Consider the following 20,812-nt stretch of genomic DNA (forward strand, 5'->3'; position numbering starts at 1 on the left):
ACAACATCTTTTCTGCCTCAGCTAGATATATCTGTGAATCCTCCCTTTGCACTGGAGATTAAATAAACTCCCTGGACAGCTGAGAAGAATTAAAGTATGACCTGATAGTTTCTCTGCTTGACAATAATATTGTCTGTCAGTTTGTGCTGTATCCAAGATACTGTTCCCTGGCCCATGCTCAGAAAACAGATATTGATGGGTTTAGCTGATTAACATCTCTACATCATTTGTCCCTTCAGTCTCAAAATATATTTTACAAAATGTTGCAGCAGGTGCTTTCTAGACTTTGCACAGTGGTGCTCAATGCAAATATATTTCCATGTATCCCCCAGCTAAACCCTTGAAAGTTTTTTTTCTGGCTTAGACAAACAGTAGTGCTGTCACATTTGGCCACTGGAGCCCAACATTTTGACTGAGACAGGTTTTGTATCCTGTAAGAAGAAATGGGAAGGTTGTCTGACTATTCCAAGCCTCTCTTACAGGACAGAATATCAGTTTCTAGCTGGTCTAAATGCAAATATGCTGATACCCCAGTAATTTTGGGTTAGGCACCTGGACAGGTGATTACACAGGAAATGAACTCTCTGCTACATGCTTTGAAGCATATTGGTGCTTCTTAAAAATAACCATGGTCTTACCTGTCACAAAAGTGGAATACTCAAATTTTAGTTTAGTGTTCATTAAGTGGTGATGTGAGAGGGGAGAAGGTGAGTGGGAGAGGCTGGGAGTGTTCCTTTGGAAAAGGAGAGAGGAAAGCTGGACACAGGGCTGCTCATGGGCAACTCCCTGCCATGAGGTGCCGATAAGAAAATGTTTGCCCATGCATTGTTCATTTAATAAAACCTTCAGACCTTTCATTTATTTAAGCTTTACATCAAAATTACCCAGACTTCCTTTAAACAACAGTATTTAGTCCATAAGTGAAAGGGGCAGGTAACTGTGGTGTGTCCCACAGGAATTATCCCTCACCTCCAAGGCTGGTGAGGAGAGAGGGGGGATGCAGATTTGGGGAAACCAAGAGATCACAGATGGGTTTATTATCCAGTACCTTTCTTATCCTAAACAGATGGCCCAATCCCAAAAATAAGGGAGTGCATCTGCTTTCAGGATTTGGATCTGTGTGCCAAAAGTGAAATTCACACTTCCCATGAAAAGGAAAACAGCGACAGCATCCTCAGAGACTTTCCCTCCTCAACCAGTCTATGGAAAATGGGTGGAAATTCTAGGAAATAGGAAGTGTAGGCAGCAGGAACAGTTCACCTCCTTCCAGGCCTCTGGATCCAGCAGAGCTGAAAACCTGAGCATCACCCACTGATATCAACTGAGGCTGGCTCTGCAGGAGCTGGGGATGAAAGGCACAGCCACGAACTGCCCAGCTCCTGCACTAAACACAGCCCAGCTGGGGAGTGACTTGGGCACTGCTGAGACCCCTCCCAACACCAGCATTGGCCCCAGACCCCCAGAGAGGCCCAGGGCAGAGGGTGAGGGAGGATGCAGCTGTGCACCTGTGTCCTGTTTGCTCTCAGTTTATGGCCAAGATGTGCTGTTCCAGCTTCCTGGAGCCCACCCGTGCAGGTGGAACCTGCATGGACAGAAAGCAGTGAAAAATGGATAAAGTAGCCACAAAGTGTGTGGTGACATAACACAGATGATGAAATACAGTCATGGCTGCATAATAATGGTGTATGTTCTAGTAGGCATAACAGTGAATTAAGGCTGCAATGAAAATGCATAAATTCTCCTCTTTTTCATTTTTTTTTTTAAATTTTGTTTTCATTAACTTCTGCTGGCTTGGGAGCCATTCCTGTGCACACTTCCAAATGCCATAAAGTCATTTATGCACCACTGGAAAATATTTTAGATTTTCAAGCCCATGTTACTACAAACTGCCAATTGATGACCAAACTATAGCTTTGGAATCCAATTTAAATTGGTCATTTTAGCACAAAGCTATACACTTTTGTTATTGCAAATGGGTAGAGGGGTTATTTTCCATTGTAAAGCAAATTGTATTTTGTTTATCTAGCATTTAAGTGTTTAAGTGTCCAGTGTTAAAAGAATTAAAAAAAAAAAAAAAAACAAACACAAACCGGAGGTAACAAACTAAGGAAAATCATAGATTGGCATTTTCCTCCAGCATGATGATTTTAAAGCACTTTTTTTCCTTCATTTTCAGACACATTGTAACTTTTCCTAGCAAACTGCCCATATTTGAATTCATCTTTCTTAGCTATGGCTGATTAAAACAGGAGACAGTATTGCAGTGGAGGTATAAGCAGTAAAATGGCATGAACTCTCCCTCATCCTTACTGAAAGGAACCTGTCAGAGGCATTTTTGGACTGTCATTGCCTTTTCACAGCACTGGTGGCTCTCAGTTGTCCCATGGCCAATACCCCCAGATCCTTCTCAGCATCAGCCATCCCTGGCTAATGATCTCCCACTACAGAGCAAAAACGTGATAATGGTCCCCAAGCCCATTTACCCTCTGCACTATAAAATTTAATTCCACTTCTATTACTTTTCCCCTGAGGTTGTGCAGTTCTCCCTCCCGTGACAGGCTGGTGCTCTTTACACTGGTGCCTCCTCATGGTGCCATCAGCCAGTTTCATTTGTGCCCTTTGTGGCCATGAAATAAATATTAAAATAAATACTAAAAACATGTATATTAAATAAAACCAGACCTAAATATTAAAAAAAAATTATATATATTAAACAAAATCAGACCTGCTCTCTCACTACTTTATTAACAGCAAACCATGAAATTATTAACATGATACTAAAGTGAGTCCATTCCTTTAACAAGGATGTTGAACAAGAAAGGAGCTTAACCAAGTACAGACATCCCAGACACCCCTACAAGGGCCCCCACAAATCCACCTGGGCTCCAATCCTTACAGATCCAACAACATCACCATTTTCTGGGGGGGCCCAGCAGCATCAACCCCAGCTGGCTGCCACGAGCAGGGCCAACCCACAGCAGCCACAGTGGGAGCAGCCAGAGAAGGAAGCAGAGGTGCTGCAGGGGGTGAACACAACAGATGTCTCAGCTTTTCATCCTGATGATCTTCAACTCATCTTGCTGCTGGCTTGAAGTGCCCACGTGCAGGAGAAACCTTCATCCTCCTTCATCCTCCTCCAGCTTTCTCCCTGGCCATGCAATACACGCACTTCCATCCGAGGGAAGCCCAAGTAAGTGAAACTCTTGTGGCCTTGGCTTTTATTCTGAGCACCCCATGCAGGTTTTCTGAAAAAGGACTGTTATAAAGATTTTCCAGAGAAATTGGGGTCACCTGCTGCAGTGAACTGAACATAATTGGGAAGTACTGTAGATCTCCTCTGTTTGGAAATGCATTGCGTGTGGATGTGGCTAGTTCAGTTTTATATGTGTTTCTGGCTTCACATGCTATTTTTAAGAGCTGTAAATGGAGCAGGTCTTGCCCCCCTCCTTCCACCCTCTCCTCCTACTCACTGATTTCTCATCTTAAATTAAATTGGGTACAAACACTGTAACAAATAATTTTCTCTCTACATTATAAGAAGATAGGCATAGACAGAAGTTCAGAAACATACAGCATGTAGCATCTTTACAAGATAAGATCAGCACTGTGGCTTTCTGTCACAGGGTTTGCCTTTAAAAATTGCAATCATCAGCTTAGAATGTTTATCACCCCTTGAGAGGGATACTCTTACCACTCCCTATGAAGAGAGATGTCTGGGAAAAAAGATTGTGTTTATGTTTATCAGAACCTTTTAATTGCCCACAGCAGGCAATCCTTGAGGATCTAAACGAGTGTGGCTTTACAAGAATTTACACCAAGAAAGAAAGATGTCACTATCATTTGAGAAGATGTACAGGTTAAAAAGGATACCTCTCCTCCAGCCTAAATTTACAAGTGGAACTAAGAGGCTGCCAGCTTCCCCAGCTTCTTTTGTCCTCACAGGAGAGAGGAGCTAGAAACCAAATACCCTTGCCCTGCTGGCTTTTGCTGTTTTCTGCTTTTTGCACCACTGAGGCAAGTCCAGCAGGATCAGGACACTGATAACAGCAGAGCAGACACCCCTCTTGCCTCCCCCAGCCTTTCATGAGTGTCAGCCCCAAAACAACTTGCAGAAGCTGACAGCTCCACCTTGCTGGTTTAGCTCAAACTCAATTCTTTCTAACTTGTGCCAGATATTGCCTGCTTTGATGATGCCAGCTGGAACTGGGATGTCCCAAACTCCTTGTGCCAATTCATGCAGAAAAAAGCACTGCACAGAAGAGCCTCCATTGAGGTGCAAAGAGTGCTCCAGGTGTCTTTAGAGCACAGGTTGAGGTGACTGGGTGTTATTGCTGTAAAAAACCTCCAAGCAGCTTCTGTTTCTTTATAGCTCTGCCCTGAATTGTTGACACTTTTTCCTCCATTTATCACAAGTCTCAGGACCATTTCCATGCTCAATCCAAGTGGTCAAGCAAAAGATTCAGGGTCTCACAGTCTGTTTCATCCAGGAGAAGAAATTGATGAGGGCATCAGATAACTTGGAGATAATTGTGCACCTTCTCAAGGAAAGGCAAGGTCTCCTTTCCTACCGCTTCAGGGGAATTGAAAAACATACACTCAAATCTCCTTCTTCAAAGGGCCTCCCAGGGCCTTTCCTTGGGCCAGGCTGACTTTGCACACCTGGGCAGTGCTGGTGCAACAATCACTGACTGCCTGTGATGTCTGTGTGTCACCCAAACACTCCTGCTCCTTACAGAATTGAAATGCAAGTCCACTGTTCTGGCCAGTGGGGTTCCAGTGGCTCACATCTCTGGTTTGAACAGGGATGAGGCTCCTTCCTGGCCTTTGGAGATGACCATTACCTCAGCTGCCTGCTCTAGAACAATGATCTTTCCCACCACTTTGACCCAATCTACAGCAGCATCTGTGGTGCATGTCCCCAAAGCCACATGGCAAGGGAATGGCAATCCCTGGCTCTGTAACTTGCAGCCAGCTGGGCTTTCTACTTCTGAAAAAAATGTAGGTTCTGATTCTAGGGAACAGGGAGATCATCCTGGATCTAAACCATTTCTTTGCTGTTTTCCTGAGGAATGGCTGAACAATTTGAACTCAATACTAAGGTTCTTGCTGAAATCCCATTTCAAAATGTGCAAGAGTGTTCTAATTCCCTTGCTGCTCCTCACACACACTGTGCATGTACTCAGCATCTACTTGCCCTTCAGTGCTTGGCAGAATTTGCTGCATTCAGCCCAGCAAGGCACAGGTGCAGCCACAGCAGATGGTGGCAAGCCTCATCTAACAGAGGCAACTTTAAGGGCACCTTCTTCAGGAAAAGCAGATTTTTGCTCAAGAAATAGAATATGAAGGGGTCTGGATACCGAGGGTTATGAATCTAGCAATAACATAGCTCTGCTGATAATGACAATGTTTTGAATAACTTTTATTTGAATAGATCTGCCTGCATTACCAATATCTACAGTGTTGCTTGGAAACTATTTCCTGATACCCGGAGACTGAAAAACATTTTTTCAAAACTAAATTACAATTCTGATATTAAATTTCACATTTTAGTGGTTCCAGTCTCCTCTGTATGCCTGTTTAGCCACAGCAATATTCCTGGTAACATTTTTTTATATTATCCACTTTTCTATTTTTTTTTTACTTTCTTTCCTTTCCCAAAGGTACCAAGTGAGGTTACAAGTAAATATTTCATACATCTTCCTAGGAAATATGTTGATATTTTAAGAAGTGTCAGTAAAACTGTAAAGTGAGAATACTGGTGATCTCAGACTCAAGTTGCATAATTCAGGATGAGTTTCAAAATTCAAGTAGAAAGCAATTCTAAATTATCAGTGGGTGGAAATAAAATTACCACATAAAGCAGTAAAGCAAATGGTATTAAAGTGTTGCATGGAAAATAGGTGAATATGTTTAAATATTAGTCACACTTCCCTGTATTTGTTTTGCTGTTGGTGCAGTGCCAGCATTCACTTATTTTCCAGAAGCTGCATTGTGTGGTCATGAAGATAAAGGAAAATAATAAGAAGAATAAGAATAATAAATGTAGCACTGTTGTTGGGATCACAATTCAGTAATGAATAAAATACCACAATGCTCTACTAAATTACTTGTCAAAATTTACCTCAAAATAAAAAAGCAAATTAAAAAGAGGAAGGAACCAACCCCACTATGCTGCAGTTTCAGAAGTGTATCTGCTGATTTCCTCATGCTGCAAATTTTAGTTACAAAGCCATGCCTTCCCCATTTTTTGAGGATTAACAAATTCACTTCTGCCTTCTCTGCCAGCGAGGATGGCACTACAGAAGGTGGTAGGCTGCTTGTAAATGCCAGGGTTCTGCTGATTTGTGGATACTTCTGTGACTAAAGGAATGTAGCAGTTGTGTGAGACGACCCCTAATATCTCTTTTGCTCCCTGACAATGCCAGATTGTGCAGGGAGCTGTGCTTGAAAATTAAATTCCCACCTCCCCAAATATATGCACAGTGACTTTCTGGAACATGATTTTCACAACAAGTACCCACACTTTGTTCATTTGCTTTCTCAGTGGCCTCTTTTAACTGAAGGCTTGAAACTGGCAGCTCAGAACTGTGGAAGGTCAGAAGAAAGCAAATAACATTTGTTTAACAGCAATTGGTAGTAGAAAAAGTTTAGCTGATAATGTGGGTAAGTGATTGCATCAATTCTACTCCACAGCTCCTACAAAAGAAAATAGGTCTTGAAATAATTTTGGAGCACTCTTTATCTGGCTTTGAGGAAACAGCAAATTTTGCTGTTTCTGATAGATGACTGAGGAGTTCTGATTCCTATAGAAATCCTCAGCCACTCTTAGGAATGCACTTCCTGAGAAATCCTCAATTCCAGCAAACTAGACAATTTGGAGGGAGCTAGGCATTTCTAGACATTGTAAAATGTAGAAATGGAGAACACCTGTAGAAAAAGTTGCAATCTAAACCTTCCTCCAGTTCATTGCCGGGTGAAACTGACTCCTGACATTTTAAAAAAGCAAATGGAAGGTTTGTTTGTCCCCAGGGCCCAACTGTGTCCCGAGTGCCATGTTCCTATGGAGGCTAGGGAACCTTCAGCACTGGAAATCTCTAAAAAACCAGATCAGACAGAGCTGTCTGGAGTGACATCTGCAGGCAAGCTTGCTGTAAGACAAAGGAACCCAAAAGTCCTGGTCTCACTCCTGTCATTAGATTTCTAATATTATTAATAGCATTTAGTAATAATTGCACTAAAAGATTTGTCCTTTACACTGCAAATATGGGAAGCATTTAAGCCAAGGCCAGCTACCTTCCAGAAGGAATGTTATATTTCACATATCCTGGGCTCCAGAAGAGACTCCTGAGGAGATTTTTGGTCTGTGCTACGGAAAAGGTCAAGCCCCATGGCTGCAATGATCCCAAATAATTCCAGATTCACAGAATACATCACAGCAGTTGTTTATTCATTGTTTAACTACAGATGTACTTAATGTTGCCCAAAACCAGACACCATGGGTGTGGCACATCTTCAGTCCATCCCCTCTCACCCAGATTAAGGCATCTGTGATTCCTCAAATGGCTGTGGTGTGGTTTGCCCAATCACACAGGAAATATCTGGGACAATAAGATGTCTCAGGTGTAGTCTCCAGGGTATTGCCATCCCAAAATACTAAAAAACATTATGAACTCCATGCCAAGAAACAGCAGCTGAGAAATTTTGAGGTTTTTTTATTTTGCTTGGGGTGGTGGAGTTAAACTCCTAGGGAGTTTATTAATCAACATTTTTGATAAAAACCATGATGTTCCCCTGAGGTTTTATAACTCAGTCTGGTGGAGCTTTTCAAACAGCATTATCCTAGAGTGAGCCATGCTGCTGAAAAATTAAAAAAAATATTCCCTTTTTTCTGAGGAGTAAATGAGCATATTGTTGGGTGGCTTGGTGCTTCATAGGTGTGATAAGCTAAGAACTCAATACTCCTCCCAGGTTCTGGGAATTTAACATCTCAAGGCCTCAGTCCCTGCAGAACCAGAAATTACTGTTGTTACTTTAGTGATCTTTTACAATTAGACATTTTCCTCGTGTGTTTTTATGCTTTTGATCACTAATATTGCACTATTTATTTCTCTGCTTTTATTATTGTCAAGGCTAAAATAATATGTGGGAGAGAGATGCACTCAGAAAAGACAGACTTTAGTTTTATTCCTCTGCTCACACTGCAAAATACAGCACACAACAAATCTGCAAGAAAATCTGGATTTGTGACTTATGTGGGCCATTAATATTTAATGCATGCAGCATCTACTCTTTTGCAGGTTTGTCCATATTCTATTCTAATGTCCTGTAAACAGTCTCCAGGTAATTTCTGACATCTCTGGAGCAAGAAACTGCTATGTATACAAAATTCAAACTGTGCTGGAGATGAGAAATGATGGCAGAAATAAGTGTTAGAGCCCTTTGATCCCCCTTCCTCTCTGCAGCAATAAATATATTCAGAAAGGCAGCGCTGTAGATTTATAAATGTTAGCACTCTGAGCGAAGTCAAACTAATTTACTCTATGAACTTCTCTGACATTATGAAAACTTTACAAAGAGATCATTGCATGTGAAGTATTAAAATACTATAATTTTAACTTAAAAACCCCACTCACCAGACCTTCAAGTTCCCTTCTATATATCTGCTATGTTTTGAAGTGTTTTAGGAAAAAGTGGGAACACCATAAAGATGGCAAAATAAATTACACCTCTTGAAGTTTAGGAATAACACCAACATAAAATAAAATTGTGTGAATCCATTTTTATGGATTGAGACTCTGTCAGTGAGGGAGAGGAAGAGTAGAAGGGGATTGTTCTGAAGGAAGGGATGGTGATGAGGAAGGGACAAATAGCACTGGAAATGCCTAACACAGTGACAGAGGGGTTGAGCTTTGTCTCAAGCTCGTGCATCATTTGTCCTGGAGGAAAATTAATTGATTGGGAATTCAGGAATTGAGTAGTTGCAGATTTGAGAGTGGTGAGTACAGACACCTCCCCGTCAGCACTGGGCCACTTTTGAGGTTTTTGGCTTGGAGATGTAATAGGCAGCACGTGGCTGCACCAACTGCAGTTTCAGACCTTTCCCTCTGCTGATAGATGGAACAAAGGGAGAATCTCAAAAGGAGACAAAGCCCAGAGGCTGGATCTGAGCAGGTGACCATGTCAGTCAGGAGGGAGGATAAATAATGGCTGGGGGAGTACTTTCCCTCCTGGTGTGAAGCTCTCTGCTGGCAACAATTTTAGGCACCACTTTCCTAGGTTCTAAAACAAATCATTGATGCCTTAATTAGTTCAGAGCAGTGCTCTGCATCTTTTGGCCTGCTACAGACCTGTAGGAGCCTTGCTCCCCTCCCTGTGGTGATGCCCCATCGATTTTAACATCCTGTCCTACCCTTGGTTCTCATCTGAGAAGGTCTCAGCAGCCACCTGAGACTGAGCTAAAGGTCACACAAGACATCTCCATTTTCTGGTGTTTGCCTGCAGGACCTGACCTGTTCCATGTGCTGATCAGAGCATGGCTCCCACCACTTTGCAACCCTTAGGGGAATAATTGAGTGCAATCCTAACCAGTGAGGTATCCCTGCTTTGTTCAGCTAACAGAGGTGGCTATCCAAATTTCAGCGCCCAGGTTAGGCTGCTGAGACTTAGCTTGGATCCTTTTCTTCACAGCACCATCTAGTGCTACTTATGCAACCCACAATTTTCTTTGTCCTTGCCTTCTCTCACATAAATACACAAAAACACATACATTTTAAAATAAACACGGAATGGACTCCAGACCTTTCAAAAAATATATACTTGAATAAATACTCCTCCATACTGAGGAGTTCTTTTTCCCCTGAGGAAATAATGAGAGAAAAAAATCACACCAATAGATATGCAGGGACTTGAAGTCTAGAAACAATGCTGGTGAAGTTGTTACAAGAACCTTATCAAAGCAGGAAGCTAAGCTAAACTAAAGTATAAAATGAAATAAAATGCTGCTTCTTTAACTATGCCTTTTGCCTGGACTAAGAAACTGTGTATGGTTGTGTGGGTTTGCTTAGATGGACTCCCTTGCCTTTTATATGCCTTGCCCATATTTTGTAACCTCAGAAACTTTTTCTAACCTCTGACCTTTTGCTTAACATTGTTAAAATACATTTAACTTCACTAAATAATGAATGCCAAAGATAAAGATTGTCTTTGCCAATACCTCAACAACCTTCATCAATTGCAGTGTGAATCCTTGCAGGAAACTTTCCCTCCTTGATGATCATTGCTACAAGAGACAAAGATCCCACAACCTCTCCCCCAAAATTTGATTTGTCCTTTGCTATGGTAAAAGTAAATGAATAAAAAGGGAAAAGAGTCAAATAAAAAAAAATAAAAAAAAAAAAGGAAAAGATAAAAAGGGAAAGGGTAAAAGAATAAAGGGAAAATACAGGGAAAGTGGGAAAAGAGAAAAAAGGGAAAAGGAAGAGGACAAGGAAAGGGAAAGTGAGAAAAAATAAATACAGCCAAGCAAGAAAACTATTTTATTATTTTATTTTATTTTTAATTCTGATTATAACAATTTAACTTTTTCATCCATTCTGAAAATTGCCAAAATATGGAGGGGGAAAGCAGCCAGACATTTGCCATGGGGTTTTTCCCATGATCACTGTGTACTGCTACGATAAATTCCTATGGAATCTCCTGGAGATGACAGTGGGAACCAGGTGGAGAAAGCTGCAGTGGATGCCAGAGCAGTGCATATTGATGGGAGTTGGATGTGCAAGTGTTCTCCCTCCACTGAACAGTGTCTAGTCGAGTCCCATATTCATTTATTGCAACTTTGTAATTCGACCTTGACAGCTTGTAAATTTTCAGGACACTATTCTTAAAAGCAATTCAGTCGTGTTAGGCTTTCAAATCACTGGTTTCATGGCTGGACTTTATGGGCAAAGGTGCATGTTTTAAATAGCTTTTGTGTAAAATCCCTGCAGGCTATGCCAAAGGCAAACTAATGACCACTGGTGGAGTTGCAAATGGAATTGGATAATATATTGATACCAGCAGTAAACAGTATTCGATTTTAACAGCACCTAGTATAGAATAACATGTCTAATTTAATTTATGAACCTAATTTAAACATTGGAGAGACTTGACACAGAAAAACTAGTTGCTATGTTGTTCCTGCACTTTTATTTTCTGCCCATCAGAAAAGGGGAAGGATGTTACAGCAGTTGATGTTAATTTGTTCATCTGCTTATGCTATTGGTATTTCTTGCCTGCTCATGGCAACTTTTGCAGGGAACTCTAGCTGCTCTTAATCCTGATTCAAAGAAACAATTGATTTTCTTGTGATGATTTATTATCATTGATCAGGGTGCAAATAACACATTTTTGCTTTTGGCACTTTGTACAGCCACAGCTAAAGTCACCAACCTTTTTCCATTTCTCTCTGCAGGGAAGAACTATGGCTCCAGAAGTGCAAATGCTCTTTCTTTGTGAGCAGCCTTGCCCACACAAGCAAATCACGTGAGTAAATTCACATGCACAGGACCCTGACACCTGGGACCAGGATGGTTGTGTACAGCTCAACTCTAAAGTTTCTAATTCTCCTTTTCTTTATGGCACACATTTTTAAAGATGTTTAAACTATTTATATTAATAATTGAGAAAGCTGAGGGTCTGAGCCTGCCTGAACTGCAGCTGTAGCATAATTTTGAAAGAGAGCAAGGGGTCTTTACTATGAACAAACAAAAATATCCAACTTTGTTTTATTTGGGTATTTGAATGATGACCTTTTGAAGTGTATTGAAATGAAAGAAAGAAGCATTCTCCAAAGATTTTGTACAGAATAAAACAAGCATTACTGACTTCTGTCTCATTTTCAGGGCTTCTGTCTTGCTTTACATGTACCTCTGCTAAATAGAAATGGTCACTATGTTCTTGTAAAATATAGTTAAATGGGAAGATTGCAGTCTAGTAACCACTGAAAGACTATAAAACCATACCATAAAACCATAAAGTGCCATAAAACATAAATACATTCACTAGAAGGTACCTTTTACTGACTAATAAGGAAAATATTTCTGACTTTCATAGAGAGAATAATATTAATGCTTTTTAAAATTATCCTTTGTGCTGGTTAAATGTGGGTTTTGCTTGGCTTTAGGTATCAAACTTCTCCAAGAATCCTCCATCCTGTACAGAACTAGAATGCCCCCCAGTCACTGAGAGTGAAAGGGAGGAGGTTTTTGACCTTCTGTGCCCCCAAATAAGGGATCAGTCAGGTTTTCAAGAGCAGCTCCTTCCTCCAGGTGTTTTTTTTTTGGAAGTCTGGGTGTGGGTCAAGATGATATTGATGAAGAAAACAGCACAGCAGAACAATCAAACCCCGCACCAGCTGCCCCATGGCGTTTTTGGTGGGCAGTGTTTTTCTCAGTGGGGCTCTACTGTGGGTGCTTGGATACCTCCAAAGCCCAGCTCAGCAATGCCAGGGGGGTTCCTGAGATTTAGCAAAGCAGCTTTTAACTTTTTAGCTTTTAACAAAGCATTTGCAGCTAAAGGTAGGTTTGCTAAAATCAGGAAAGGGTGACCAACATCTTGATGACCGTCTGGTTTTAATGATAGCAGGAACTGGCACAGCAATGGGAATTCTCCTGCAATGCTTCATTTATAGGATCAGAATTTTCTGACCAAAAAAAGAAAAAACTTTGGGAAATCTTTTTATAGCTCATCTGCTTCTGCTTCCCAAACTGTGCCTAATGAAAAGAAAGATGACAATTATTCCCATTCTGAAAACCGGAATTTGTAACATTAAGAGTCTTTTTCCCTTCACTGGGATATTGAGAACTGATTCATGTGCACTATTTAAGACAACACTTAAAACCACAGGTATTTCAGGCTTAGAAGAAGTAAAAAAAAAAAAATTATTCTGAATCATCAGTAGCTGACAGTAGAAATTCGTTGCGTGCAAGCAGAGAAAAAATAGATTTGGAGTGGAAACTTTTTTGACAAGTATGAGTCTAAGAGTATTTGAAGTAGATGAGATATTGATTCCCCAAAATAAATAAATAAATTCAAATGCCCAACCATTTTAAGCTTCAAAACTATCTGCAAAGTTAACAATTTCATGCTTAGAAAATTGGTAACAAAAGAAATCCTTTCTCTACAATTGCCATGTAAAGAGATTTCTGTCACTTTTCCTTTCTGAGGACAGCAGCATGCATGGCTGGAGAAAAAGTGCACAACCTCAGGAGTGGTTCCTGGGCTTTGTGGTCCAGGTCAGACCAACTTGATAAACAAAGATGTTAAAAAATCTGCAGTCAGTGTCCAGACTGGCTACTAAAATAGCAACAACAGAAAAAAAGAAAGAAAGAAAGAAAGAAAGAAAGAAAGAAAATCCCAACCCTCCAGCAAATCTCACTCAGGTGGAGTTTCAGCCTTTTCTCGGGACTGCTCCTGGGAACTGAATAGTGTTAATTTTACTGTTAATTTGGTAGCACACACTTGATGAGAGCAATGAGGAGGAGATGCTTTCAGACTGACAGCAGATCTGAGCAGTGCTGCACACTCCCTGCTCTCCAGCTGTGAATCAGCTCCAGCCCGCAAGCCACAAACGTGCTCAAGCCCTAAGCTGGTGTCCTTTACCTTCCAGCTGCATTTTGTGCCCCACACCAAGCTCCATGTTCCCAGGCTGTACAGCTCAGAGGAGCCGCTGGCACTCAGCTGCCCTGGCTCGTGGCAGCAGCACTTTTATTTGCATTTTTATTATTCCTCTGCAGGATCCCACTGCTCACACAGAGTTTGTGTGCAATTACTCAGCTTGCAGCCAGGCAGCGGTTTGGAATCAGCAGCAGCTCTGATTGGAAGCCCAGGAGCCAAAAGCCCTGTGGGTCACAGCTGCCCTCAGCTCTGCAAGGCTCAGGGCTGCTTCATTCCTGCCCCCAAGGCTCAGCAAACCCCAGGTGAGCAGAAATGTCTCCATATCTGTGGAGTTGTCAAAATCTTACCAAAAAAGTAGCTGCAAGTACAGACATAAGTGAAGGCTTTGAATTTAAGAGCTTAGAACAGATGAGACTTATTGGAATAAATAGTAACTACTACTAAATTTGACTTGAATAGATCAAATCTTTTACAGCATTAAAATTGCTGTAGTGTAAAATAGAAACACTAAAAGCAAGCAAGAAAAGTGCCTTATAGAAGCAAAAAGAAATACATTGAGTATTGAGAGACTAAATTTTGCTGATGTGCCTTTGTGTAGAAAATTTGTAACGTGGTTTTGCTAAATAAAGAAATATGTACTATAGTAGAGCTGTGTAACACAAAGTAGTTAATAAACAAGAGAGTTTCTTTGTAGTTGTACCAAGAGGGGGAATTTTAGGAAGCATAAAAAAGGTAAGAAGACCTTCAGAGAGCTGTGAAAGCAGGCCTCACAAACAGAAAAAGCAAGGAACTTAAAGCTGCAAAGTCTGAAAGCAGGAAAATTACAATAGTACAGCAAGCAAGGCCATGAAACAATAGCTTGAGTTTTAGGCTTGGCTAAGACAGACCTTAAGACTGCAGAAAAATATGCCTAGCAAAATAGTAGAGGGTTTTAAGCTTAATAATGGAGTATTGTGTATTGTTAATAGAAGGCATCCAAGCAAGCATTGTGTGAAGCAGGTGTGTTTGTGCTTTTAGTGATTAGCTAGAACAATTGTCTGTAAGCTTAACAATAAGTTATTGGCTAGAAAGTTTTTAAAATGCTCTGTGACAAAGAAATCTTTGGCAGGAGGTGAGCTGTTGCCATCTTCCAATTGTTTCAATCCTGTAATGAGGCTGATGCTGCAGTAAGGCTCAAGGAATGAGCCCCAGCAGTCCTGTCCTATTTGTGCAAACCTCCAACACAAATATCTGTTAAATATATATTGAACAGATAGATCTGTTATTATTATTCATCAGATTTATATCTGACAAATCTGTCAGTTCTCAGACCAGAGCTCAAGGTTGGGATGGAAAGAAGGAGGAAGGAGAGGGAGAGAGAGAATGGAATTGCCATTAAAGCTCAGCAATCTGAGAGGGACACATCGTGTAGCTGAGCTGAAAGGCTCAATTAGTTCTCCCAGGTTTATTTCATTAAAAGACTGTAGAAGCATTTCAGCTGCAGCACCAAGAGGATCCAGAAGGCTTTGCAGGGGCAGGTTTTGGTAGCAGGGGGGCTGCAGGGGTGGCTTCTGTGAGAAGCTGCCAAAATCTTTCTCCATGTCCAGCAGATCCAGTCCCTGGCAGCTCCAAAGATGGGCACGCTGCTGGCCAAGGCTGAGCCCAGCAGGAATGGTGGGAATGCCTCTGTGATAAGAGATTTAAGAAGAAATAAGTTGTTGCACAGATGTAATTGTGGCCAGAGAAGAGCAGGATGAGAACGTGTGGGAGGAACAGCTCTGCAGCCACCCAGGTCAGTGCAGAAGGAGGGGCAGGAGGTGCTGTGGTCCAGCTGAAAACTGGTCAAAGATGGGACTCGATGATCTCAGAGGATTTTTCCAACTTAAATTAGTCTTTATTACTAAGTTTAGTTACTTAGTGAAGTGAACATAATATGCAATGAAAGAGAAAGCAGTTTTGAATCTTAAAAATGTAATTTCTTCTAAATTAAAAGCATAGCCCCGGCCAACACAAAAGTATAAGATGTCACAGAAAGACAAGGAGGTGTTATGAAAAAATATATCTGCATGCAAATATAGTGCAGGTTATGTGGAAAGACAAAATTAAATCAAATAAAATCCATTTAAGAAATAAACTGCCACTGCTGTTCTACTGGGGAGGGGGTGGATGAGGAGCAGGAGGAAGAGAATTAAAAAGCTTTGGGCTAGACTTTTGGATTTAGCTTATCAATGGACTATCAGTGGGGTTTTTTGTACCCAGGGACTTTTTAAAATTGTGTCTGATAAAAATGAAAAGAAAAAAAAAAAGAAATCACATTTATGAACTTGGGAAAAAAAAGTTAATAGGTGGGAGCTTGATAGTTCCTACAGAGCCCTGTGAAAGTTCTGTGGTCATGGTGAAAAATCCAGAGTTCACAATTGCACACTTAATGATCAATAAATCTAAGTGTGCTGTAAGACACCTGATGAATCATGCCCTTGGAATATAAAAGCTTTCTGCTGACATTTTTTCCCTTCAGCTCCAAAAATTGAAGTCTCTGTATCTCAGCTTCTGAAATGTGGTCTTCTCACAAATACATTTTCCCAAAAAAAGAGAGTTAAGGCAGGCAAGCATTTCAGGTATTCTTCTTCAATAATCTCTCATGAAAAACTACAATTTTTCTGTCATTGACTCACTTATAAAGCAACTCTGGATGATTTATTGTGGCCAGTAGGCCTCAAGGATAAGTGGATGTTCAATTGTGAAATATGAAACAGAAATGAAAAAGGAAAAATATCCATCCAAAACATATCAGGAGGCACTGGCCATCATACCAGGGCTACTGTGTGACAGATTGTGGTTTTCAGGGAGTGTGCTGCTAAATGGTCTCTGTATGGAGATTTTATAAAGTACATCTGGAAGCAGGACAATGAGCAGGCAGTAGGATGGGGAATTTATTTCTTTTTTTACATCAGAATTGGAGGAATGTAAAAAAGAGAAATCTGGCACTTTTTTGGTTTGTTAAGTTTCTGTTTCCTTGAAGAGCTGGAACCTGTCTCCCTGGCTTGTTACCTACACCTTGCTACAATGCACAACATTTTAATTACGTGGCCTCTTTGTCAGCACTTCAATTCTGATGTATTTCAAAAGGTTTTGTGCTTTTGAAAAGCTGCTGTTCAGCATCTTCACATCCACTAGATGTCACTCAATAGTCATCATTTCCAGCACTGACATAAAACACACATACACAAAAAAAAAAAAAAGGCAACAAATATTTCTTTTTCTTCAGATTCAAAACAAGGTTCTTTCAAAAATGTTTATTCACTGTTTAAAGTTAATATGTGGTTTCTGAACGGTTTTCATCATCACTTCAAAAATTAAAACTTTTAGATTATTCCACTAGAAGCCCTGGAATTTACATATTCCTTTAGCATAGTTCTTTCAAATAAAGAAAGATTAAAAAGATAATTTGGAGGGTGGTGGACTTGATGTTAATGGATAATTGTGCCTCTGGACCATGACCACACTGTTCAACATTTTGATCTGCCTGATGCATAATGATATTTATCTTCAGTGCTATTTTCTAGGTTCTTTGTCCATGCCCTGTGGGGTTTTGCCTTTAGGAGTTGCTTTGAATCCAGAACCCCCAAAACAGCCAGGATGGATGGAATTTCTCTTACTCTGCTGGCAGTGGGGGGTTTCTACCTGGGCATTCTCTAGCTCCCAACTCCAGGCATTTATTCTTGTATGCTGTCAGAGCTGCAATCACATCACAAACTAAACAAAGAACAATTTTTCTAGCCCTCAAAAGATTTCCTTGTCTTTTTCCAGACTCCCTCAGGCTTCCTGGAGACAGATGAGAGGAGGACCAGGGGGGTCCCTGAAGAACCCACTGGATGTGATGCCCAGAGGGGGCACTAAGGGAAAGTCAGGAAGGATCTCAGCCAATCTCACTGGTGAGTGCAAGCTTGGGGAGTAAAACGTGGCAGGATGCTCAGGAAGGGCCACAAAGGAAAATTGAAAGAGGATCTTGGCTATGGGGATGATGATCCCAAAATACCTCTGATGGGTCTTTGGGAGAATGCAGAGATGGTTTGGGCATTCTCCCAGAGGTAGTTGGGGGTGTGGATGTGCAGAGGGGACAATATGGTGCTGGTGTGGGAAAGGATTGCTCAAAGGGGCATGTGGAGAAATGTTGTTAAGGCAAATAGCAGCAGGAGGCTGTGATAAGGAAAGAACTGTGAGGACTGGGAATTTCCCTGCCTTATCTTCAAAATCTGCAGTCCAGTACAGGGCCAGCTGCAAGTCTCCTGCATTCCTGCTATGCAGGAGAGGGAAAATAACCAGGGGAGTACTGTCCCTACAGCCCCAGCCCTCCCTGGGCCATTGTGGAGGCAGGGTGGAGAATTTAGGTTTGCTATTCAGGACTTCAGGGGGGTTCTCTATAGACGCCAGATGTGAGAGATTCATAAAAAAAAAGGAATCAGGAACATAGAGAGAGAGAGAGAGAGAGATAGACAGAAATAGATAGATATATATACATACATATGAAAATATATAAATATAAAATATGTAAAAATAAAAATAGATATATATAATATAATGTAATGTAATATAATATAATATATAGATTATATAACATAGATTATAGATTATATGTAATATGATGTATATAATATATAGTGTATTATATTGTATATTGTATATTGTATATTGTATATTGGAATTGGTTAGAAATGCATAAAAAATAAGGAATCAGGAACATAGAGAGAGAGATAGATAGATAGATAGATAGATAGATAGATATAGATAGATAGATAGAATAGATAGATATAGATAGACAGAAATAGATAGATATATACAAATACATATAAAATATATAAATATAAATATAAAATATGTAAAAATAAAAATAAATATATAAAATATATAATTAATATATAATATATAATATATAATGTATGATATATGATATATAGTTATATATATTATATTATTATACAATATATATAATATAATATAATATAATATAATATAATATATAGATTATATAGCATATAGATTATAGATTATATGTAATATAATGTATATAATATATAGTGTATTATATTATATATTGTATATTATATATTGTATATTGTATATTATATATTGGAATTGGTTAGAAATGCATAAAAAATAAGGAATCAGGAACATAAAGAGAGAGAGAGAGATAGATAGAATAGATAGATAGACAGAAATAGATAGATATATATACATACATATAAAAATATATAAATATAAATATAAAATATGTAAAAATAAAAATAAATATATATAATATATAATATATAATTAATATATAATATATATAATCTATGATATATAGTTATATATATTATATTATATTATATTATATTATATTATATTATATTATATTATTATATAATACAATAAATATAATATAATATATAGATTATATAGTATATAGATTATATGTAATATCATGTATATAATATATAGTGTATTATATTATATATTGTATATTATATATTGGAATTGGTTAGAAATGCATAAAAAATAAGGAATCAGGAACATAGAGAGATAGATAGATAGATAGATAGATAGATAGATAGATAGAATAGATAGATAGATATAGATAGATAGATATAGATAGATATATACATACATATAAAAATATATAAATAGAAATATAAAATATATAAAAATAAAAATATATAATATACAATATATAATATATAATTATATATAATTATATATTATAATATACTATAATATATATAGATTATATAGTATATAGATTATAGATTATATGTAATATCATGTATATAATATATAGTGTATTATATTATATATTGTATATTATATATTATATAAAATAAGGCTCAGGAATACAAAAATATATGAAAGAAGAGATGAGGAAAAGGCAAAGCTTCAGGCAGGGATAATGGCACAGTTTTCACAACCCCCAAAGGAAAAAGTGCAGGGAGGCCAAGGCCGAAGGGAAGGGGGTGAACACCAGGACAGTGACTGGGAAGGAATCAATCATTTGCAAAAAAGAACATTGAAATTGGATTGTTCAGGGTGTCAGCATTGTACCAGGGGCTCACCACACTGCAGCTCTTGCTGGACCAAATATTTCCGGGTAGACACAGGAACTTCTCTGCCAGATTTGAATTTTCTGCCACAGGAGGAACAATTTTTCAGATGTTCTTTTGAGAAGAGGGAAAGATGAGCAGGAGTATTTGATTCAAGCACTGTTGGTGCATGTGTGTGCGAGGAGGACTGAGATATGAACAGTAATTCGGCATGGGAACACTGAGTTGTTTTTCTCTAACAATATTTATCCCTTTTTGGTTTTTTAGCCCAGCTTGAGACCCTGTACTGGCTGTGTGCAGCAAAACTGAAGGGCCACCATGATGCAGGTGAACTGCTCAAGAAGAAGATGGATGGAGGGACCAGCTGTGGGAGAGGCAGCCTCACATCCCTTTTTTTCTGTCTATCTCTAGCTCCCCTCATTCTTTTCCCATTTCTCTTCCTCTTGTCCTCTCTTTTGTAGCCCTCTTTAGCAGGGGAACTGCTTTGTGTTTTGGGGTTTTTGGTAACAAATAAACAGTTCTCAGATCCAATGCTTGTCTCAGCTGCCTTTATTTCAATTCCTGACCATCCAGCACTGGAAGAACACCTCCAAGTTCCCCACAGTGCACTGAGACACCTGGGGTCACTGCAGTCCCTGCGAGGGCTTTCTGGACATCATTGGAGTCTTTTTTAATTGATCCAGGGGTTCGTTAAGGACATCTGAGGCCTGACTAAGGTCATTTGAGTTCATTTAGAGGTTACTCGAGGTCATTTCAGGCTCTGAGGGGTCATTTGAGTTCATTTAGAGGTTACTTGAGGTCATTTCAGGCCCTGAGGGGTCATTTGAGGTCATTTAGAGGTTACTTGAGGTCATTTCAGGCTCTGAGGGGTCATTTGAGGTCACAGGGGTTACTTGAGGTCATTGCAGAATTTTTTGGTTCTTCCAGGGGTTACTTTAGGTCATTTGAGACCCTGACTGGGGTTACTTGAGGTCATTTTTGACCCTGAAGGGGTCATTTGAGTTCATCTTGGGGTTACTTGAGGTCATTTCAGGCCCTGAGGGGTCATTTGAGTTCATCTTGGGGTTACTCGAGGTCATTTCAGGCCCTGAGAGGTCATTTGA

The 20,812-nt window shown here is 39.6% G+C and overlaps 1 protein-coding gene across 4 annotated transcripts in view; it reads left to right on the forward strand.

Annotated features, from left to right (window-relative positions):
* Positions 1 to 20,240, forward strand: part of LOC139593078 (uncharacterized) — a 71,803-nt gene extending 51,563 nt beyond the window's left edge. For all 4 annotated transcript variants that reach the window (XM_071433718.1, XM_071433716.1, XM_071433717.1 and 1 more), the window contains 4 exons: positions 11,450 to 11,520; positions 13,773 to 13,955; positions 17,443 to 17,567; positions 19,977 to 20,240. In XM_071433718.1, coding sequence (XP_071289819.1) covers positions 11,450 to 11,520; positions 13,773 to 13,955; positions 17,443 to 17,471 — 283 coding nt within the window. In that variant the 3' untranslated portion in view covers positions 17,472 to 17,567; positions 19,977 to 20,240. The remainder of the gene's footprint in view (positions 1 to 11,449; positions 11,521 to 13,772; positions 13,956 to 17,442; positions 17,568 to 19,976) is intronic.
* Positions 20,241 to 20,812: the final 572 nt, after the last annotated feature.

Source organism: Agelaius tricolor, unplaced genomic scaffold, assembly GCF_023055355.1.
Source record: "Agelaius tricolor isolate 1412-34295 unplaced genomic scaffold, bAgeTri1.0.p SCAF_9, whole genome shotgun sequence".
Lineage (NCBI taxonomy): Eukaryota > Metazoa > Chordata > Aves > Passeriformes > Icteridae > Agelaius > Agelaius tricolor.